General features: G+C 34.7%; 3 protein-coding genes across 4 annotated transcripts in view; 2 read left to right on the top strand and 1 right to left on the bottom strand.

Moving 5' to 3' along the window:
- LOC136978969 (valacyclovir hydrolase) overlaps positions 1-2,480 on the top strand; it is a 243,425-nt gene extending 240,945 nt beyond the window's left edge. For both annotated transcript variants that reach the window (XM_067274855.1, XM_067274854.1), the window contains one exon: positions 2,233-2,480. In XM_067274855.1, the coding sequence (XP_067130956.1) occupies positions 2,233-2,320 (88 nt within the window). In that variant the 3' untranslated portion in view covers positions 2,321-2,480. The remainder of the gene's footprint in view (positions 1-2,232) is intronic.
- Positions 2,481-11,599: 9,119 nt separating this feature from the next.
- LOC136978923 (uncharacterized) lies at positions 11,600-14,151 on the top strand. The gene is made up of 3 exons (XM_067274761.1): positions 11,600-11,736; positions 11,802-12,397; positions 14,085-14,151. Exons 1-3 carry the CDS (start codon positions 11,670-11,672, stop codon positions 14,130-14,132), a joined length of 711 nt encoding a protein of 236 aa, XP_067130862.1. The 5' UTR covers positions 11,600-11,669; the 3' UTR covers positions 14,133-14,151.
- A 2,960-nt stretch (positions 14,152-17,111) lies between these two features.
- Positions 17,112-22,231, bottom strand: LOC136978949 (cilia- and flagella-associated protein 44-like). Its single transcript, XM_067274794.1, has one exon. It carries the CDS (start codon positions 22,116-22,118, stop codon positions 17,214-17,216), a length of 4,905 nt encoding a protein of 1,634 aa, XP_067130895.1. The 5' UTR covers positions 22,119-22,231; the 3' UTR covers positions 17,112-17,213.
- Positions 22,232-24,657: the final 2,426 nt, after the last annotated feature.

Raw genomic sequence — 24,657 nt, 5'->3', positions numbered from 1 at the left:
AATATGATATTAGAAAAGGTTCCAACACAACAGTACTAGCCCAGATGGGGCAGGCGGAGGGATCCTTGGTACATTGGAATGAGGCGAAAATCATAAAGCAGGTACACTCCCCAACTTTGGCAAGAACGGCTGAAAAGATAGAAATTTACAGAAGCAAGATAAAAGATAAATGTATTAACGCAAGGGACGCAGAAGGTCTTCCTTCGGCTTGGAAATATGCCGTTAAGAATTTATAAGAGGCACGTGAGCTCTAGTATATTTTAATGGTGAAGTATTTCTGGTTAGGATAGATAGTATTATATATGGGCACGGGTAAAACGTTTTTTTATCTTACATTTGTTGTATCTTTTACGATTTTATTGTATATTTATTTATATTACTATGTTCTTCTTTTTTTGTTTTTATTTATTTTTGTATATTTATTTATTTATATTACCATGTTCATCCTCTTTGTTTTTATTTTTTGTCCGTTACTAATGATTTGAATTTTTTCAAACAATTGTATTCTATTAATGGAACGATATTGTTTCTTTTTCGAAAGTTAAAACCTGAAGATGGCTTATTGAGTAAGCCGAAAACGTTAGTTAAATTAATAAATCTCTCAGCGAACATTAAGGTGTTGGTTTAAGTTTTTTGAAAATGAGTTCATTGATAAATAATTAGATATTAGTGTGATTTAAAGGTGGTTAACATAAAAATTTAAATATTTAAATAATACTTTATAATCATGAACTGAAATCTTTATTTGTCAAATTTCAGGTTTATATTATATGATATTTTTTTAAAAAATTGTTTAAAAAATTTTTGTGCTGTCTTAACTTGTATAAAGTTCAAAATCTTCAACAAAGTAGCAATCTGATGAAATGGATTTACATATTTGACAATTGCTTTTACACAAACAAAGCATTGAATATTATTATTATTATTATATACTTTAATTACAAATATTTTTGTAAGAAAAACACATAAAAATTAAAAACTAAAGCTTTTATTTAAGTACAGTAGAACCCAATTAAGGAGTTCCTGCATAAGAAATCCAAATTTTCCAGTCCCAGCATTTACACCACAAAATGGTTGTTAAAATTTCCTGCATAAGTTTTCACATAAAAAGATTTCCTGCATAAGAAATTCCAAAATATCTGTTTCATCAACAATATTTTACCCACTTAAGTTTCCATTGGAGACAAATTGTAATCTTTTTCCTTGCCATAACTTTATTGAAACTTTACTGTTTTATAAATGATAAAGTAACTCCTGATATTCACCATATTGTATATCAAACATCTACACACCTGAGGTGGTCACTAATTTTGCTGTGGTCTTTTGTTTTTACCATAATTCCTATCTGGTGTTTTCCATTAACTTTGAAAATGTCATATCAACATCAGATACTTAAGAATAGTAAGATGCACTGACCATAGCAAGTGCTTACCCGCTAAGGTCGGTGCATCTTACTATTCTCTGTTGTTTTACATTGATATTGAAATAAAATTGAATATACGAATAAAAATTTAGTTTATTACATGAGAGATCTGTACATATCTTCTTTTAATAAAACGAGAATGCTGCTTTCAATACGATGATATGTTTGTTAGCCAACCATTTCTTGGTTTTAAGGAAATTGTATAGTTTTTTTCAGTGGACTCTTCCAAAACTTCTTAACAGGGGTCTACTGTATATATTTATTTCATATAAAAAATATTGATTTTTTTACCTATTTTTAAATTTGGCTATTTGAAATTGATTATTCAGACCCGAATACAGTACAGTAGACTCTTGATGATCTGAAATGAATGGGAAAAATGCTGTCCCAGTTAATTCAGTACCATTTAAATCCTGTACTCAGTAAACAGCACAGATAAGTTTGCAAAGAAACATGAAGAGGACAATGCATACAATTACCAAATGTAGTTTTTTGTAATAAACTAGACACTTCAGCAAATTACATTATTTCCTTCCCCTTCTGTCTAATAGCCTGCAAAACAGAGGAATCATAAAGTGATATTAATGCTTAATGACTCATCCTTTAAGCACTTCTGACATGATTAATATGATCTCAGATAATTGACAGTCTAACTGTACATTGCTTAGAAAATAGTTTTTTAAAATATTTGATTACTGGTAATTTATTTTTTATATATCAATAATATTGAGGTAATTCAATAAATTATTACTGAATTATTTGAATTTTAAATAGATGAAAATAATTGGATAAATTTATCTGTTTTTCAGGTGTTATAGATTTCCAGAAGGAAGACATAATATCCATTTAAGATATGCAGATGAATTTAATGAACAAATTTTAAAATTTCTTTTATAATTTATTACTATAAGAGAAATTTTAAATTCTCTTATAATAATTTATATGTGAAATGTTAAATCATTAGAATTTTCAAATTAATCATAATTATTTTGTTTTAAATCCCTTCTCATTTGTTTCTAAATCAATCTATTTATTGTTTTAGAAACAAATATGTTATTACATATGGAAACAATATACAAAAATAAACGTTATATTTTATGTAAATTTTTGTGTGATATTAATTATTTATTGTATTAGTAATGTATGGTGTATATAAAGTAGAATCTGTTTAACATGCTTATCAGTTTTAGACTTGCCTATAGAGCCATTATTACACTTCTTGAGGCCTGAGACATTGAGCTCTGAGAGTTATAGGAGTAGCCAGATGGTGAGAAATGAGACACCTAGAACATACTACCTATGAAAAATTCCTGCTAAAGAGCAACCCAAAAATTTTTCAGGTGATTTGATCCCAGGTCCCTCAGAGTGGATAGGTTAATGTCTTAACAGTCTCAGTCATCCCTTTGTCTAGATAAACACTTTTGAAGATAACGTATGAATTATGGGTGTTCATTCACAACAAAAGCAAAATTCTTTAAATTAAAAATGACTTGAGATATTTCAAGAATAAAACTATTAATCAACAAGGAAATATCTATAAATTCCAGGTATTGTAGAATTCTGTCGAATGTCTCTTAAAAATAAAGAGCAAATTTTATTTTCATAATTTTTCAACATAAATACCTTGTCAATTGCAATTATTGGGTTGCAATTTCAAAAATGTAGACCTGTAAATTCCCACTGTCATCCGTCCGTCTTTTTTAAATCTTGACAACGGAGATAGGTAGATGAAATCCGAGACCAGATATGGAAACCTTAGGGACAGGAGGCCCAGATTAACTATATAGAAACTTTTGATAGCCATGTTATTTCAATTGCAAAGAAAAAATTCTAAAAATCCAGGACGTAATATAATTATAAAAAATGTGGATCATGTTCCTGTGATGTTGAAAGAGGACGAAGGAGAAGACAAGAGTTCGTATTCGTATTGTGTAATACTTTGTATTTTTACTATGTATTTTTTATAGTGTTGTTTCAATTCAAAAATCTTCTCTTAGAGGTGTTAGATGACCGGCACGACTCTACTGTTAAAGGAAAAGTATGATGTACAGGGGCAAGATACTATTTATACTAATTTGAGGTAGGGAGCATATTTTAAATTAAATAAATTGATTGATCGAAGGTGGCTGCCAAAAAAAAACCCGTTAAATTGGGGGAGAAGACCAGAGAAAAACGGTAGAGGGATAAGGCTCGCTTACTGACAGCACTTCGAACTCAGATACTCGGCAAGCTCCCTGAGGATAGGGAGAGAGGCTACACTTCTCTGGAAGGGACGCTCAAGCACTGGTGAGGTCTGAGATCGAACGAAAGTGCGAATAGAGCCTCTCCACGGTATGGAAATTATCGAGTATTTTAACTTGTCTTCTGTTATGTCAATCAGTACAGTTTGGTACCGTGATAAACTGTGTTCTTTTGTAAATAAACTGTATATATATATCTAACAAGTTGAGTGTGGAAGCGTATTTCATACGAATTTACTGTACTGTACATCTGGAACGTCTCGAGCCGTGCTAATTCAAGAAAGCCGCTTGAGGAGACGGAGGACAGAGGAGTGTAGGAATTGCACCCGACTTTGGACAGCAGTGTGAGGATAGTGTCCATCGATGGTTTGTCTTGCAGTGAAAGAAAGATGTACTCGCCGTTCTCACGATCTGTCAGACTGACGCGAGAGGTTTGTACCGTATGAGGATAGTGGTACTGAACATAGACGACATGAACTGACTGTTGTTTTCACGCGAATATTACAGTCATGCTTAAAATCGATTTCTGCTCCGGAGTTTTATGAGTTGTATGAGTTGAAAGAGGGGAGCTCGTGACGGTCGTCGATTCGTTGAGTTTGGAGGACGAGGAGCCACCCCGGCGAAAGGTGTCTTGATGGATACCACCGGAGATTATCGAAAACACCGGGAACAGTCCTTTGGAGGTAATTACGGGAATGGGATTCCTTTAACGCGCAAACTTTAAAATCACGAAACATCATCAGCATTAAAATCCAATAACATTGCTACATTAAAATTACGACAATTTGAACACATTTGATTTTTACATGAAAAAAGATAATGTATAAAACATTTTTACTACTCTGGCAGCGACTACAACGGGTAGACTATACAGTCAAACCTGTTTTTGTGCGGTATATGAAAATTTCAATCAAATTGGGACATAAGTGACTCCTGTAAAATTTTTAAAAACTCTATTGGTTGTTTTCTATGCCATCAGCAGGTTTTTTCATTTTTTATTCAGTAAAATTTTTTTCATACGTTTTTTTTCGGTCCCCTCTTATTTTAATAGCATAAAAATCATAAATATTATGTTATATTTGAACAGATGCGGTAAGTTAGCTTCCCTCCAGCTTTAGACTGCAGGTGTGAAATTTCACGCCTTGTTAAATGAAGTAACACTTCCTGCAGCTATATTTATCAAATAAAATCATTTTTTAACTTTTTCATGTTAGATTCGTATTTAAGTGGAAATAATTAATATAAAAAAATAAAATTCTTAGAGGATTTTTTCCCATTAGGGATTGCAGAAAAAGGCACAAGGAGTTAAAAAGCAATTCCTAGTTATTTCGTACGGTTTTGAGTTATTTTCTACGTGAGACTTTTTTTATGCGGTCCCTATTCACCGCATAAAAAAATATTTATTTTGTGTTGCAGAAACTAGTTTTTATAGCCACTCGTGAAGTTTCGTGCGATTTTTTTATGCGTTTTCTTTTATGGGGTCCCTATCCACCGCATAAAAACAGGTTTGACTATATTTATTGTTTTTTTTTTTTTACTCTTTCCGCCCTGTGGGCACTAAGAGGGCCTCTTTTAGTAGGCCCATTATGGGTTCGGCAGACCCAATGGGGCGACCTGGTGAGGGACGGGGCCCGACATATCCGAACGGACCACCCCCCGAAAAATTCCTGGGGATTATTCGACCCGTTCGGATTCGATCCCGGGTCCCCCAGAGCGGTAGGCTGCCACCTTTACCGCTCGGCCATCTATCCGGCTGTCTATATTTATTGTTTAAAAATACTTGGTTATTGTAACTCGATTACACAATAAATATCACAATGAACATTTTTGATTGCGTGCAATAGGTAAATGCGGTGATACGGTTGGACATAGACACATACAGGCACTGTATGCTATCCAGCGGCAGATGTTGAAAATGCCGCTTGTAGGTGGCCAAAAAATGGCGTCCCAGAAATGCTCGATAGAAAACAAATCTGGAGACCGAAGTGTAGAAACGTGCCCGAGAAACACTAGCTATATGCGGCCGCATATTATCTTGATGGAAGATGGCTGTTTACAACTCTGACAGGAAAGTCAACATGACACGCAGAATTTCCTGAACGTAACACTATGCCGTCAATCCCTTGCATCACTCTAGGAGTGACCAATTGTCATACGAGAGGGTTCCCTAAACCACACACCAGCAGTGAGAGTAATGTGCCGCCCAACAATGGGTCTAAAAGCGAGATCGAAGCGCTTGCCGGGAGTCCTCCATATTCTAACACGGTGATCGTCCGTTACCAAACAGAACCTGGATTCGTCGCTAAAGATAAAGACTACGTGCTGCCAGTTCACAGCAGTCCACGTTTCTGTCATGGCACTACGTCAAACGAAGCCGACGTTGTTAGGGTGCTGATGGTACGGGAAAAACAGGTTCTGGAGCGAGGCTTCCATCTATCTCTGGATAATGGACAAAGACGCCGTCACAATTGTTTGTGATTGTCTCACTATGAGATCGTTTCTCCTCCGCATATATGCGGGTCCTCACGTATCCACTGCCCAACGTATCTTCACAATCAGATCAAATGCCTAAGATGGCAAACAATTCGGCGAAATGATGCGGTCTTTCTCAAATTCCGTCTCTCATTTGCTCTAAACATATGTAAGAAAATCTGCTGCAATTTTCAACCTTATTCTGTATTCGGCTATATTCTACATTGTACAGTACGGTACATAACAGTGGCAGATGATCGCGCAGTACATCAGAAAAATCCTCAAAAAATCTTCAACTTTAATTATAACTTAGTCCAAAAATAAAATGTGCAGATGTGATATTTAAACTGACACACGTAAACAATAATATAAAATTAAAAAGTTTTATTAAGTACACATTTAATTGTTCAACATAATTATAATTGTGGCTTAAACATATGCTAACTGCGATATTTCCCTTTTGTTTTCATTCAGGTGTCCAGTGTTGACACGCACGTTGCTGGCGAAAATCCATTATTTTCCGATCAGAATTTTACCAATCGAACATCCTCACGACCGAAGACGGTGCTAAGTTGTCACCGTCGACTTTAATTAACTGAAGTGGAAGAACACGTCCCTCGTAAGCGATGACGAAGGACACGTATCATTCCAAGTACCGTCAGCAGGAAAGGGAAGACGCCAAACCGCCACGAAAAGTCACATCCGATGAATGAAGTCGCATCCGGTCATTAGGTCACAGCCAGGTATAAGTCCATATCCGGGTAAAAAAAAGTCACAATCGGGGGGAAGTCACATCCGGTGAGAAGACCTTGAAGATTTATTTCTTCCAGAAGAAGAAGATCTTCTTCCACCAAGGCTTCTTTTTCCTCTTTTCCAGAATTGATTTACACTCCTCTTCCATTCCTTGCTCGCGTGCCTGTCTCTGCACCGACCATTCCGGAACTTCTGGATATCTCTGTTCCAGGTAATCGATGACAGACGAGGTGCTCTCATTGGGAGAGATGACAATCACCCGTTTCTTGTCGGGTTCAACAAATTTCTCCTTCGCGCCCTCCACCACTTCTTTCGGACGCACACGAATCACTCGAATTGAAGAAGAAGACGATTCCGATGTCGAGGTGCTCTCCTCTGAACTGTCTCCTCCAGAGGTATTCCACTGACGGCCGGATGGCCGAGCGGTCAAGGTGGCAGCCTACCGCTCTGGGGACCCGGGATCGAATCCGAACGGGTGGAATAATCCCCAGGAATTTTTCGGGGGGTGGTCCGTTCGGATATGTCGGGCCCCGTCCCTCACCACCCGGTCGCCCATTGTGGGCCTGGCCGAACCCATAATGGGCCTTCTAAAAGAGGCCCTCTTAGTGCCCACAGGGCGGAAAGAGTTTAAAAAAAAAAAAAAAAAAAAAAAAAAAAAAAAAAAAAAAAAAAAAAAGGTATTCCACTTTTTCAACGCTTTGAAATTTTCCATTCTGCAAGCAAGAAACAAACGAGTATTAAATATTGTAGAACGAGCGTTAAGACAATATTAAAAACTGAAATGAAAATTTAATAATATAAATACGATAGGAAATGATCGTTTTAAATATAAGAAAAATTCTAATCACAAATGAATATAAAGTTGTAATGGAATAATAAACGAAAACGTTAAAATTATTCATTCAATTATTATGTATTAAATATATTATAATAATAACAGTTCTATGGTTTATAAAGGTTATGCTATTCTGTCGATTTTTTTTTTTTTAACTCTTTTCGCCCTGTGAGCACTAAGAGGGTCTCTTTTAGTAGGCCCATTATGGGTTCGGCCAGGCCCACAATGGGGCGACCGGGTGGTGAGGGACGGGGCCCGACATATCCGAACGGACCACCCCCCGAAAAATTCCTGGGGATTATTCGACCCGTTCGGATTCGATCCCGGGTCCCCCAGAGCGGTAGGCTGCCACCTTGACCGCTCGGCCATTCGGCCGCTCTATTCTGTCGATTGTCATTAAAACTAATGAAAATATTCTAGAAGAAATTAAGAGAAAACAAAATGACGAATAAACTCATTTATTCGAATTCATTAAAGGTTAGATTAATTATAATAATGTCATATCGGATGTAATGTGTATGCATATGTAATACACACACACAAAATTATAACTGGAAATGACAGAATTTATTATTCGAGTTTGCTTTAACACTTCGATTCAATTGACAAAAATGAAAAGATTGAATGCACTTCCCCAAATTAAGTCAAAGGCTCGATTTTTCACTTTGAAGAAACCACACAACGATTGTTATCGAAATATTCGTTCTGGGAAAATTATCGCTGCTAATTGTGACTTAGCGCCTAACAATGTTAAAAATTACCTAAATCTAGAAAGATCAGGAACTAAACTTACCCAAAATAATAGCTTAAACTACAAAAAAAAACTCAGAAAACACTCGAAACAATCGCATTCGAACAAACTGCAAGACAATTGTTAAAATTTTATTGTTGCGTCGCGACTCATTTTAATGCTAAAAATTTAGATTTTTTGACAGAATCTCGTGGTTTCCGCGTCTGTCTTTTTATAGAGACAGATCGCGACGGACCATTCTGCTTGGCATTGGGTTGTATTGTGACTGTTTACTACAACCACGTTTTGGGAATCTCTTATAGAGGCTTATTTCCAGGTTACACCTCACCACTAATCTTACTGGCTTTTTGGACAACCATGGACATACTTTGCAACACGCGACAAACCAGCCGTGCAGTGGCGTGCCGTGACATTTGATGATAGGGAAGCTGTGTTTCTGTAGGAAGCCGACTTACAGGGGCAATCAATTAATTGCGCGTCAGGGCCCGTTCGTATTCGTTTGTTCGATAAGCCAGTAAAAACCGTATACTTCTTTAAATTCATTTTTAATATTTGTCATTCGATCCTACTGATCTTTAGAACTAAGCAGACAAACACGAACAGTAACAAAAAAACTTTATTAAAAAGGTGAGAACTGTCACCGACATCCTCGGCCAACATCCAGGCAAAAACCCGCAAACTTTCGCGCCTCTTTTTCACGTTGCCAGCCAACTCTCGTCGGCAAGTGTTGCCAGGCAGTGTTCGAGATCTCTGGCGCTGGCGGCCACAAATAGATTATCCGACGTACTTAATAAATAAGAAAGTTCAATATAATTACCTCCGTTATTAGATTCAATAAATTCCCTATGCCCTCTAAATGCCAATTCTCGCTTTGAGAAAAAACATATAACGTCTATTAATTTAGATATATCTATTAATCGTAATTATCTTGTTATAATTTTCAATATTTATTTTATATTGTCTACCATTGTTAAATTCTATTCCTCTTTGATTTCCAAATTGCTTCAATTTTACGAAAGAATCGTCATTCGTCGTAAATTTTATCGTCAAAATGTCGAAATTTTTTTGTTGACGTATTTATATTTAATTTAGACATTGGTCTTTCTCTTTTAATAATGTTTTCTTTTTCATTATATGGTCTTGAGCCTAAACTTTTTTAAAATAAATTTTTTAATCACTAGCCACGATATAAAATTAGAAAAAAAAGCTTACTTGGTAAAACAAAATGTGTGATGAATATACATACCTAGTACAAAAAATTCTTCAATTGTATGAATATACTTTTAAAGAAACTTATAATTAAATATAACTTTGTGAAGAAACGTACATAAAAATAACAAAATATTCTTTACTTTTTAAATCTTAAAACAATCCACTTAGTGAAATAGCTCCCTACGAGTGGCTGATGAATGGAACAGAGACGGTCCAGGTAGGTGTGTGCGTGCCAAATCCCGAGGGTGCCGATACCGGTCAATGTCAAATGCCTCTTTTGTCGCATCATTAGTATATATCAAAGGACGCGACGGGGTTGTTGCAGATTTTAAACGTTTCTCACCATAGCTGTAAAAATCTAAATATGTTAAACTTAACAGATTGTCCGTCGTTCGTTTTCTAACTAATTCGTTTTAGGACCAAGTGTTCACAGAAATTTACAAAATTTACAACTTTTCGGTCACTCTCATTGAACTGGAAAAATTTCTGTCTTTATTACATCTAATATTTACGAAGAGATCAGACCCTACTGTACTCGGCAAGAGATTGGTTCGGTTAAGCTTCTGTTTAAGTAAAATTTCGGCTCTTTCATCAGGGTTTTATTTATGTTTATAATTCCTAATCGCTTAACTATTTAACTACTACTTAAGTAGAAATAAGTTGAAACCGGTTACTTTGTACTTGAATATCCGTAGTCTTGGGAAAGAAGTGGAAAGAAATTTTTATGACGACCGATACATAAATCGTAAATTTAAGGAAAATAAATTCTAGAGCTTTTTTTGTACCATTGTACGTCTCATTCATTAAATTTGATTGTAAATGATGCTGCCAAAGTAACAGTTAATTTTTTAACACTGTACTAGAATTGTACACGTTTTTTCTGCATCCCCTTACAGATGGGACATACTAAATCGTAATATCACCGGTTTAACATTGAAATCCGTAAGTAATATAAGATGGGAGAGCAGAATAAACGCGGAATAAATATATCAAATATTTTAATGGATTTTTTTAAAACTCCTGTCAACTATACAGAACTATCATAAAAACATACCAGTAAATTCCTATCGGTTGGGTTAAATTATAAATCTAGTCTAGGGTGGGCAACCTTTTTTATAACATGGGCCAGAATAAATTTTACGTTTATTCCGCGGGCCGTAGTAGTTAATTGACGCCTTCTTGTGACTTGTAATTTTTTTAGTCTGCAAATATGAAATAAATAAATAAAAAGTTAATTACTACATTTATTTCTTTTATAGTTTTCAAAAATTACAAAGAATTGGAAAAATGACTATTAATTAGTTATTTTTCCAATTTAATAATCTATTAAAGATCTCGCGGGCCGGATAGAAACTTTTCGCGAGCCGTAGCTGGCCCGCGGGCCGGGGGTTGCCTGCCGTTGATCTAGTCTGCTCGTGATTCACATAATCGGGCGAGGGCAGCCGAATATCTAGCAGGCAGGCGGCTAAAAGCCCACAACCGGTCCGGGATATAAAATTAGAAGCTTTATGTGTGAAGCATCCACCAGCTAAACCGGGTGACGTTGGTGCTCTGTAAATCGCATGTGCCAATGCCTATATAATCTGGCTGATTGGAAACTGACCCGGTTTCGACATTCCTTCCGCCACTGAATTATTCGAATATACAATAGCAATCTTATCGTTTTTTTTCACATGTAGTATAGAAATTTGTAAAAGATACATAATGCAGTTATAATAAAATATTAATTTTAATTAATGCTGTACGTTAAAATATGAAAATTTATATTTTATAAAATACAAGGGAAGGTCATTGGAAGGTGGAATCGGCGCTTCCATCGCTTCCAATGACCGCACGCCACTGCTTTCCAAAAATTAATTTTTTATTATATTTTATTCATAAGGTATATTGTTACACTATGACATTGTTGTTAAACAATAAATTGATAAAAATACGCCTTGTAGAACAATAAAAATCAGTCTTTTGTACATCCCAGCAGAGAAAATGGCGCACAAGATTTTCTTCGTTTCCTTTCTCATTATTCTGGCTTTATTTTTATTCGTCGATATGGGTAAGTTAAACAATGCAAACTTAAATACAATTAATTTTTATAGTAAACATAATTTACGTTTGCAGCGAGCATCGCAAATTGCATCAAAAACATCGACTTGCTTAAAAAAGAACAAAAAGAACGTTGCAAAAAATTAATTCGGAGCGTATGGAACGAAATTTTCAATTGGTACAGAGCAATGAAAGCAAAAATTTCATTTTGGATTCCTCAAATTTACTGCAAAGAAAATTCGGTAGTCATTCAATGTGCTGATTGGATGAAACCCGAACCAGCTTGGAAAATATGGTTGAGGAAACTCGATCTGAAAAACCTATGCAAAGTACCTGTTGCGGATTGTTTCTGTCCCCAACAGGAGAAACAGAGTATTTGGGACGTAACAAAAAAATACTACAGAAAATTCATGGCAATTAGCGATAAAACGACGAGAAGAATCAAAGAAATTTTGGCAAATGTTTACGATTACGTCAAAATCTTTTGGACGTACGAAGAGGAAGTGGAACTGGATAAATGTCGCCATCAGTTACCCCTCTTGCTGGCGGATGATAAATGCTTAAAGGCAATTTGTCCCGAAAGTAATTCTAGAGTCGTAGTCACGCTTTACTTAAAAAAGAAGATTCGCTTTATCATTTATTTGTTCGGACTCGTTACGTCATTCTTATTGGTAAGTGCCAAAACTTAGCCCTTTCATTATCTTCTTTCGCGTAGAATAATCTTAAAATTCGCCAGATGATCGGTTTGGTTTAGTTTCATAGGGCCTGGCATTACAACACGTAGGTGAACTATCTGCTGGGAATACTTTCTACAGGAAAGTAGCCCGTTTATGTGGAATAAAACCCGGTAAACTACACACAACCAGCCGGTTGGTCAAGCCCGAATCCACAATTAGTGTTCAGTCGCCAGATGGCGACGATGTAGAAAAGATTGGGATAGTCATCAGAAGGAACCGGGTCGAAATATCTCGTACTCAAAACACATTCCGCCCCTTTACTTCCCACGTGACTTTCTTTACTCTGTGGGCATGGTTTGCGACACCGATAAGGTCCCAACCGCCTCATTCAGAGCTGTATTTGTACCATAGGAACAAGATTAAAGAATGGCATACCCAAGTACATCTCTCTCAATGGAAAATACTGCAACTTCCTATAAAAATCAATTGAGTGCTCTCCAAAATATTTATATCATCGAGAATGTACACAAAAGCAGCATGTAAAAATACTAACAGAGAAATCATTGAGTTTTCAGTACCTACTTTAATACTATCTTAGAAGAATAATTTCCATAAAATCTAAACTAGAAGTCCTATATCCAAGTACACCCAATGATTTACTCCCTTATTAAATATACCACGTTTTATCTTTAGTCAAACAACCTCTGTATTTTTTAAAAACACAATTGAAAACTTATCAAGGTTAATACACGCGTTGATTCTACTACATTTTGTCTACCAAACAGCTAAAATGAAATATATAAGCGGAATTAATAACAGAACCCGTATATTCCGTTGCGAAACAGGGGCGTATTTTGCAACGCAATACAGCGGGTATAGAAGCCACACAAATAGCAGAATTCAAAGATTAAATTAAGTTCTCAATAACATCATAATTAAATTTAGTTTTCAAACAAATTATCATAGTTACCTCGAATTAACACACGAAGATCTGGATGATCAGACCTTTCAACTGCAGTATCCGTGTAAATATTTTTCCTGGCTGTCTATCACAGGAGAACCATTTCTCTTCATATTATCAATTGAAAACTGTTGCCACTTTAAAGAGTTCTTTATATCTTCAATAAAACACAACACCAGCCAAAATACAAAAAATTCCTAATTGACACTCAACAAGAAAATGCACCAACAGCAAGAACGCATCACAACGCCCCCAGGAGGCCACGACTGACCATATATGAACTTCCGGTTTGTACCGGAAGTCACGTTTTTTCAATCCAAAAATTCCCCCGAAAGGTTTAGATAGATGACCGGCACGACTCTATTGCTAGCAGTAAAAAAGTACGATGTACGTACGGGGACAACACGCTATTAATTTGAGATGGAAAGCATATATTTTAAATGAAATAAATTAAAAAATATGATTAAAATTGCAGCCCGGCATTGTGACCTCACAATAAATAATCACTAATTAATTTTTACGTTTGGATACTTCTAGATCCTCCATGACTTGAAGTTGTGAGTAAACCTCGAGATACTTCAATTCACCGCCATATTCGATTTAATGCCAATTTTAAAGGGGTGGCGTTAAATCGAGGCTTGACTGTATTTAATTATGAAACACTACTCGATAAATACAGCACAATATTCGAAATTATTATTAATTTTTGTTTATTTTTAGGTGGTGGCAATTCACGTCCTCATGATGGCCGAGCAGGAATTCTCATAGGAAGAAAGGACTTTAAAAATTTAATTCCTGTATAATTTTTTTTCGTAAATTATCCTAAATAAAATTCCGTTTATAACGTTTTAAACCGTTCACAGAAAAAGTTTCATAAATTAATTTCACATAACTGACAACACGCAGAACGTCAGAAAGCTTAAAAGGGACGGATTTTTCATGGAAATTCGAGAGCGCATTTAATAATTATATTATATATATATATATATTTATCAAAACTAAATTCGATTTTCCGTGATTTTAAATCAATAACTTCTCTAAATATTTCGTGTAATTTTCCTGTAGATAGCGTGGAGTTCATCACAGGAAAATTGTATAAGAATTCATTTCATAAATTATGCAAAACCTCTTAACTAATAACCAGGTAAGGGCGTGGGGTCAACTAACGAATTCTTAGTAAATTCACGTTCTTCTTAATTAGAAGAGATGTGGAAACGAGGTAAACTTGCCTTCGTTATAACGACATTACAAGTAGCATTTATTATTAATTTTGTATTTTTTGTGGAATACCACAAAGATGCTTACCCGGCAAATACTCTAAGTAGTTCGTTGGATGGATTTGGGCATTTCTTCACTCTGCTTCAGCATTATCATCCAGGTATAAATCCCCGTTACTTATTAAACAATTCTATTAATATTAATATTTTTCTTTATATAAAAGACATTTTATAAAATCTAAATGGACATCCTCATTAATTCATCAAGTGATGTAATTTCTTGATGAATTAATGAGGATCCTCCCACTGTTCCGGCATACTTATAAAAATATATTTACCACTTAAATATTAAATTTAATTTTAAAATATATATACAAATGTCTGGTTCGATCGAATATCTGGTTGGTCATGATCTCCATCTTCCCTTCGAACCATTTTCCAGGAGTGACTAAGGGTCACTTGTGTATGTGAGTGGTGATCATGAAGACAATAGATGACCAGTACCTTCACAAATTCCCGTTTATTGGAATGAAATGTTGCTTACATAATTTTGTTATCGAATGTCCTTTATTTCTGGCCACGATCCGTCAATCAAAAGCTGCTCTGTCGGAGTCTTCTCTTGAGCAGATGAACGCGTTCAAGGGTAGGGGTTAGCTTCTACCTACAGAATCAACACCAACAACTGCAGCTCCGGGGCAGTAATGAGGCCTCGTCGGATAGTCCGTTGTCCGGGGTCCTTCGTATCAAACAATATCGCTTAGCGGCACGGGTTGGGTTTCGTTGTTAAAAGTAATTGGGCAAGGCTGCTGCGACAGGAGAGACTGTTCGGCTCTAGGAAAACCCTCCTTTTTACCGCCACTTGACTTGGCGGTTCAACGGGGTTTTACAGAAATTTTTTCCCCTGAATCTCTTCCTTTCATTGGTTCCGAAATTTACATGTCACTTTTCTATTGGTCTTCTCTCCCGTTCCCAGGTGAAAAAAGATCGAATCGAGTCGCGGGAAAAAGTCTACCCGAGACGATCTCATACAACACCTTTCCCAGATGTAGCGTACATCGGAGATGTCGTTAGAACTAAGTAACCAACGCTTGTAATTTTAGCCTATTATTCCTTTTTTGTTAATCTGTATCTTTCCGATTTAATTTCTAACATCTAACATTTTTCTTACATTCGTTCCGTACAACAATAATTTTTTACACGAATTTCGTGACGGTTCGAACCTCACACTTTTTCGATTTTGACTCGTAATTAAGTAACCGCAAAGCTTTCTATCAATGTCTCTCCCTCTTCTTCTCACGCGATCTACGACCGGAAATGTTGACAATTAAATATTACACCACGCTACACATTACTTCGCTTCCCCGACCTCGCTCAAAACATATATCACCCGTTCATTGACGTTTGTTCGGTGGTTCGTCTCCCGTATCTTGGGTGCGATCCCGGCCTTACAATCTATATCTTTGCTGTTTATTTCTCGGAGTCTTGCATTGTTGTGGTATTAAAAGCAAATACCTCTTTTGAGTATTCCATTGATATAAACAGCTTGCAAATTTCTATGAATTTTAATAGACACTCGATCTTTCAACACTAAAAATTTTATCATTGATTGTTGCTTTGTACAGAATAAGGAAGTTAAGCTCACATTTTAAACTTGAGTATTAAATGACAATGTAACATTACAAACTGAGACTATGCATATATAGATTAGATACTTGGTCACATTTTTATCCCTGCACTTTGTAGAATATTTGTTTTCACAGGTCTGCGCTTCTTTCTGCATCAGTCCATATGTGAATAAAACCACTGATAGTTATTCCCAGATTTTTGCCGGATGTAAAGACTGGTAACATAAAATTTTCTGGGTTTTCTTTATATCTAACCTAAATAGAGAACAGCTTCCTGTGGGAATTTCCAGGAGGCATCTACTTGCCAGAGTGCTGTTGCATTCCTTATCCCATCAAACCAAATCTTTCTATGTCACATCTGGTGGATTTCTTAACCCCAAGTGCAGCAGTTGTCTAAAGTTTTGTCAAACTTTATATATTGATTACTTGAGCCCAGTTCTCTCTCCATATAAATCTGCTTTTCCTTTTATCAACTTTCTCTTGTAAGAAGCTTGAGAGGTTAAAGATCTATTTGCATTAACTATAACTTTTTGTTTACTAAATATCACATTGTATCACTCTCCCACATCCTATAGCACATTACAATATTAATGCACTCATTGTCATGACATTAATTTCTTTCACAAAATCTCGGATATCTTTTGAAGAACATTTAACTATTTAGATATAATTTAGTTGAATATTTTAAATCAAAATCAAACATAAAACATTTTAAACATAGTTTAAGTATTTTTTTAACATTTAAGTAAAAAAATGTATCATAATTTAGTTTTAATTTTGGAAAATTTTGGAAAATTGGAAAAGACAAAAATATAAAAATCTCTAAATCTTAACTTATAATCAGATTTATTTGTTTTTAATTACATTTGAAAATAAAAGATGAGAATGAAAATTTGTTAATGACATTTTACATCTATTAAATCTATGCTTAAACATATTGAATGTGCAGCTTTTATAAAGTAATACACATTTTATTATATAATATACATACTTTAGTTTTAAGTATTTTACATGTTTTTAGGGAAAACTACACATCTTTTTTTGTCCTCAAATTTGGAATTAAGAACCAAAGCTCTCCTTTTGAGAGCAGCTAAAATCTGTACTTTTTCTGTATTTTCTAAAAGGACATGATAATATTCCCTTTTTTTATCTTCAATTTTTCTCTTCCATTCTCTTAAAGATTCTTCTTGTTTCATGATTATTTTCTTTTGTTTTCTTTCTAATTCTTGTACTTCTGGAGATTCCTTCAACATTTCTATGCGTTTCATGTCAACCGTTTGACCAAATTTTGATATCATTTTGGCTTTACTCATTTCATTCATTTCTCTAATTTTCTGACTTAGAGTTTCACATTGTTTAGTAAGAACAGCTTGTTGAGAGAGTATTTCTTTCTGTGTTTTCCTTCTCTCAATATTTTGTTTAGCGAGATCTGTTCCTCTTTCTTTCAAATTTTCTAACACTTGATATGGAAATAGAATGGCGGTATTCAGATCTGCAGGCATTTGAGGCGCACAATGTTGTATCTGATCCATAAATAGATTTACAGTAACATTAATTTCATTTAATTCTTTCTGTTTCTTGAGTTGAACTTGTTCTAATGCTTTCTTTACTGGATATATAACATTATCGATTAGTTTTAATTTCTTTGTCAACGATTCCCATTCTAATTTCTCAGCTTCGTGTAATTTTTCTGTTTCTTTTAGTTTTGTTTCTACTTCGGTTCGTTTCTCTCTCAATTTACAAACTGATTCGAATAAATCAGGATCGCAACATGGAGGACATCCACTTCCATCCCATCCAAAATCTTCGTAATAATCTTCTTCTGATAACCAGTCAGATTTATCATCTTCGAAGTCTTCGTTATCCTCCTCTTCCTCTTCCTCTGCTTCCTCTTTTTTCTCTGTTTTTAAAGAAACGTTTTTCTTAAAAAACATAGTCAACAGATCGTGAAATTTATTATTTTCTCCCAATAAATTATCTAAAAGAGAATGTATTTTTGTTTCTTCCTCTTTTAACTTGGCAATAATTTCAGCTTGTTCTGCCATTTTTTCCATTTGTTTATCCAAATCACTTTCCAATTCTTCTTTTTCTTTTTTCTCCTCCTTACATTTATTTATCAACTCTTCTTCTTCTTGGTCGTATTTATCTAATATTTGATGTTCGATATAAAACAGTTTTCGTCTAATATCCGAATATTTTAATTCTTGATCCATCAAACTTCTTTGCAGTCTTAGAAAATGCACTCGACTATCAAACATCCAAATACTTTTTAGGCTTTCAATATAACTGTTCATAATAGTATAATTTAGTATGATTTCATCCGCCATTTTTAATTTACTTGATATATCGGAAGTTTTTTCCATAGAAATATTGTTTGAATATTTCCAAATTTTAAGTTTGTTTTCCACCTGTCTCGGACAACAGCAGGTATTAAAAAATGTACTCGAAGCTTGTTTGATATCGTCGCAACATTTATGTTCGTACATAGTCGATTGTATCTTCAGTAACTCATTCTTAATAGACGGCGACAACCCCTTTCCTCTCTCGAGATAAATTTCTGTAGGAAACTTCAGTTCTATAAATCCATTATATTGTTCCAGTTTATTTGTTATATCTTCTCTCCACGAATTTAAAAGCATTACTTGATTATTGTATGCAGTTTTTCTTCGATGTACATCCACTTCGAGTTTAAGTAATTGTTTATATTTTTGCCTGGCTCTAACGGGTAAATATTCTGGAGGAAGATAATCGTGATCGATTTTTAATTTGTAATCTCCCAAATTTTTTCTTAACAATTTAGCTAAAGCATCATTCGTTCGAAAATGTTCAAAGGATCCTCTCGAAATCGTCTCTCTAGAATCTTCAGATTTTGCTGTTTCTCTCATTTGCGTCAATGCGAATTTTTCGAAATTTTTCGATTCTTCTTCTAACAACTCCTTACTCTGTGATTTTAATTCTAATTTTTTTAATTCTTCCAATTCTGTAAAATCGACATTTTCATATTCGTTTAATGGAAATTCGGCCATTCTCGATGTGGAAACTTCTTCGTTTGTTAAAAATGACGATAACACAACCAGTTGTTGCTGGATATTACTTTTCCACTGAGTATTTAGTTTGTTAAATACCATCTCTTTTTGAGCAACTTCATATTCCAATTTCTTCTTTATATTTTCTGATTTTATTTTTATTTCTTTCTCTAGCGGTGCTTTTATATTATCGTGCACAACAATTTTACTAAAGTCTGATTGCATGTGTTTGGGAAGAATTTTATTTCTAGATGTTAACTTTTCATAATTAGCCCTAAGAAGAGTCATTTGTTGGATTTGATGGAAACGATTTTTTTCCAATTTTTTCAAGTTTTCCGCTTCTAGAGAAACTTTGCATATTTGTTCTAAACTCAACGCATCTTTTTCTATATTAGGAGCCCCTCCCAAATATTCAGATGCGGGAATATTTATATTTTCCGGGAGAATTTTATCGTACTTTGGAGCATTCGTGTAGAAAAGGAACACGTTACCGTCTTCTCCGGTAGTTGCTAAAAGTTTTCCATCGTGGCTACTCGTTATAAATTTTATAGATCCTTTCTGGAAATCGTGAATACCCGAAGACCAAAACGATGTTAAATACATGTCTTCGTTTTTGTTACGTTTCTCAATACAATATACACTCAATACGCCATCGTTATGACCGGATACTAAATAGCTTTTATTAGTCGTAAAATGCAAACACGAAACTGAATCCAACTCAGAAGGAAACATTTTCAATATTCGATTTGGTGTTAGATTAGGAATTTCTCTTTTTGTTAAAATATCCTTAGAAATTGAATATTCGTATAAAAATCCTCTGTTATTTCCTCCCATACATAACCAAAATTTCCCCGCAATGCCTGTATATGAACCACATGTTATATTAAATGGTTTTCTAGGTAATTCGTAGTCCGTATCTTTTTCAAATTTTAAATATGATGATTTCAATTCGGATGTTTTCATATCTTCCGCTTCATCTGTAATATTGGATTCTGCATTAGAAGTATTTTTATATCCATTGGGTTTTGTAAGTTCGTTTTCACTTCTGTTTATTTCCTGTTCATTTGTATTATTTTTTTCCATTTTTGTATCTAAATGCATTAAATTTTCTTCGATTTCTTCATCAATCTCTGCAGTCCTCTTTACAGATTCAAATTCTTTCGGTATCGGAACGGAAACTTTCTCATGCAACTCCACACTTTTCAATTCTATTTCTTTCCAAGAAAGATCTAAATTATATGTTGATTTATTTTCTCTAACACCATAACTTCTTATAGTTTCAACTACAGTTAAAATATCGTCTTTGCAATATGCAATTATTAATTCGATTTTATCTAACCATATCAACCATTGAATAGGGCGTCGAAGATCAACGAATCCTAAAGGTTTCATTTCGCCACCTCGCACAAAATAATAAAATATCGTTCCATCTAAACTAGCTGTTGCCATGTAAGTAGCAAAAGAATTTGTTTTAATACACGTTATAGCGGCAGTATGTGTTTTTACAACTCTGCGCATTTCGAGATCAAATTTGATTATTTGTCTTACGTTTTTTTTTATAACCATCCACCTAACGACTCCATCTTCAAAACCCAAAATCAGAGAACCACCTCCTCTATCTAACATTCTAGAACCCCACATCATTGAAGTCGGAGCTTGATGAAATTCGTGACTCGTAATCGGAGAATAATTGAGACAATTATATAGACGTAAGATACCATCGGTAGATGCTATTGCAATTATATGAGACGTAGGACTAATTTCACAACCTGTTATTTCAGTGGTTGGAAATCTTCGAAATACTTCTGGTTGTTTAGGTGAAAATGTGAAAGATAAATCTAATTTCCATATATAACCCTTTAAATCGAGGCAAAACCATACTTTTTCATCCTTTTTATCCGGCGATTGGACAGTATAAAGAAGGTCAGCATTTTGTTTGACTAATAATTCAAAAGTTGGTTTTATTTCTAATAAACCTTTCTCTTGGTCTATATTAATCACTTCTAAGCCTTCAGTATCCCAAATTTTAATCCATCCGTCATCTCCAATAGTTAAAAATTCTCCACCTTTTAAAATAATTTGATTAATGTTTCCATCGTGACAACGTCTCTTCCCTTTCTGGCATATTTGAGCTTTTAAAATTCCATCCTCCCAAAGTAATATATTTCCCCAATCAGAAGTAGACAATATTATGTCATTTGGCAATTGAACGAAACTTCGAATATTAGATACATTAATTTTACCAAATTTGCCAAGTTGACTTTTCAGTTTTAAGCCCGTAAAACTATTTTCCATTTTCCAAAATGTTATATGAGAAACACCACTTGTAATAATGTTTCCACTTGTAAATGGTGAAAATTTTACTTGCCAAACATCGTTATCGGATGCTTTAGTCTTTAAAATTATACGTTCTTCTATCCAGTTCCAAATTATAAGAGAATAATTTGGAAAAGAACTAAGAGAGACTAAATACTTTCCGGAATTATCGAAATCCAAATGAACGTATGATTCCTCGGCGCCATTTTGCAAAAGTTTCTTCAAATTAACATCCGGATAAGTAAAAATGTCGATAGTTGGATTAATTCCTTTCTCCGCGACAGCAAACATGGTATAATCGGGATAAGCCGAAATATGTGCAACGCCTTTACCGCAAACAGTTTCGAATATTCTTTGGGATCCTGTTTTCAACTTGAGTATAATTATTGAACTTCCAGCACCAATGACTACAGTCTCTTCTTTCAACAAGCAAAAGTTGGAAAGCATGGAATGTTGCCATCCAAAAGAATATTTCTTCGAAAGCAAAGATTCAGAAAGAAATTGAGATGATGGAGCATTGTAAACCTGTGGTTTGCATCTGATGGCGTCGTAATTATAAAATTCATCCATTTTTTTAATCCTTTCTTGCGTTTAAAATAAATCTAAGTGCATTCCAAATTCGAAATGAATATTCTTTAGTTAGTTCCAAATTTAAAGTTGTTATTCTTTGGTTACTAAGCAACAATATCGATAGTTATTCTGCATACATTTTATGGATAAGAATAGTGTAAATATTTTACGAAAGTTTTTGCTTCGATAATTCTAAGTTTTATTTTAAAACTCCCATAACTTTATCTTTTCATGTGCCATGGCAAGGTTACTTTTGGCTCCTTTTTTTTCGAAAAAATTATTAAAAATACGATAGAAATGGTCTGTTAATTTTTTACTTTGATCAAAAACGTTACAAATCGATCTTCTTGGCAAAAAAAAATTTAAAATTTGAAAATAAAGATGTAACGCTGATCATAGTTTTGATACCCCATTTCAGATCATCCTTCGCCCTGGGGTGCTATTCATATGCAGTGTGCACCCGTTGAACCTGCCTAGTCTACATGCCTTAAACTCTACCGTCAAAGTTCATATATTCTGTACCATATTTATGCTAATAAACAGTACGCTGTCTATATTTTATTTAATCTTGCAGTTGCTCAGTTTATTAGAGGGTGCTTGCTATAAGAATAAGTACAGTATAGCTTAGCCTATATTGTATATACGACCGAATAATCTAGGCAACTAAGCTTTGCGGAAGAAAATAACAGCTTTCAGAAAGCTAGAATCGAATCTCGGCGGAGAATACCAAAAAATTTTCATGGGTAGGTCGTCACGAAGATGTCGACATCCGTCTCTCACCACGGTCGCAAGAAAGGTCGATTTTCGGTATTCACCTGACACCTAACCCAGGGATGTTGATCGAACTTTGAAACTTTCGCTTATATTTTACATAACGTTGTTTTCTCTTCTGCAATCCAAGAATTTTAACGAGAATCGATGCCTTTCCCCTAGTTAAAACGTCCCGTTTCCCCATTTCTCTTAAATTTTATCTATTCTACGAACGTCAGAGTCAAGGTTCAAATCCTCTGGTTTCACATTGATAAAAATTCTAACACGTACGCTCGAATCTCACTCGGGACTTGCATTATTCACGTTCACGTCGCTGTTATTTTATGCATTTTCTCCTCTATAATAAAATACATTTTTAGCACTTTTAGTCACGGGTTCGGACCCTGTTTGAGACCTCACACTTGGAAATAAAAATAAAGCGCAATTATTATTTTAATTATTTACTTTGTATTTAACAAAGATCATATCTCTACACAACTTTAACATTTTTCTGAATGATTATTTTATAAACTTTCTAACAAATTTAAATGCAAATAACCAATTAGACTATCGTTGAATTGTTCACAGGTTTTACACAAAAATTGTTTAGTTGTAGAAAAAACAATTCTACAGTTTTTAAAGATAGGGAAACTTCTTATTTTAGTGCTCTAACTGATTTCTGTGGGAGCTGCATGTTTATTCGTTAGTCCAACGACAGCCACAAGGTATTAGGTTATTCGACCATAAGTGTCATCATATTGTAAAAGCCAGCCAGCCACACAGTAGTAAGTTATTATGATACGAGTGCCGAACACTTCATTCATTCATTCAATATCTTTATTACGTACCAAATCTGTACAAATCCGGTTCCGCGTGGCACTACCGGGAATAAAAATACAAGAAGTTGGATGACAAAATGACCGAATGTTATATTTTAGTAAATACAGAGTAATGTAAGATTGAGTAAGGTTGAATACAATATGCACGATAAAACAATTCAATTCATATTACAAATCGAAAGAGATGCGCTGAGATTGCGAGTGATAACAATTAAAACATGGTTACAAACAAGGATTAGAATAATACATAGGTTACAGTTAATTAATTAAAAGTACAGGATCATATCATAGAATGATTACACTAAGACTATTGATATGAAACATCACGTAAGTTACATTGGGATAATTACAATTATGCATACATATAATTAAGATTGAGATGACCTACAGTAGGTAATACAATTAGTACACTTAATTGCATGAGCGTTGTCGCAAGGTGTACCAAGTACACAAAGTAATAAAATAATGTTGATGAATGTTAATAATCGAGGAATAGGTTACATGCAAGTAATTATGTGTACTACAATACAAAACAAAAGTTGCAATAACAAAATGGTTGACGTGTAACATACCGGTGGAAAACAGGATATAAAATATTAGAAGAGTAGAACGAGACAAAACGTTACAAGTACTGTACAATTATGCTGACATATGTACAATATATACAATAAGGCTGAGGCAGAAGCGCTGGAATAGGAGGGGGCCGCGTAGGAACTACTCACTGGTGGTGCTGGGAGCTACGAGCTCATAGGCTTGCACAAGGTTGAGGAAGGCTGCATACAGTTCCTTCTGCTTGAAGAGTTCTGACTGTTGACATGGCCAAGAGATATCGAGGCTTTGTGCCGTAAGTTCAATAGCAAGTCTTTCCTTAGCTAGACAGATGCAATTGTAGATGTAGTGGTCTGGGCCGTCCACTGTCTTGCAGATGGCAGCGGGGTGCCCGCTTTTCC

The sequence above is a fragment of the Centruroides vittatus genome, unplaced genomic scaffold, assembly GCF_030686945.1.
Source record: "Centruroides vittatus isolate TY-2023 unplaced genomic scaffold, ASM3068694v2 contig_564, whole genome shotgun sequence".
NCBI classification, from domain to species: Eukaryota; Metazoa; Arthropoda; class Arachnida; order Scorpiones; family Buthidae; genus Centruroides; species Centruroides vittatus.
The sequence above is the reverse complement of the archived record's forward strand: the minus strand, read 5'-3'. Positions and strand labels throughout refer to the sequence as shown.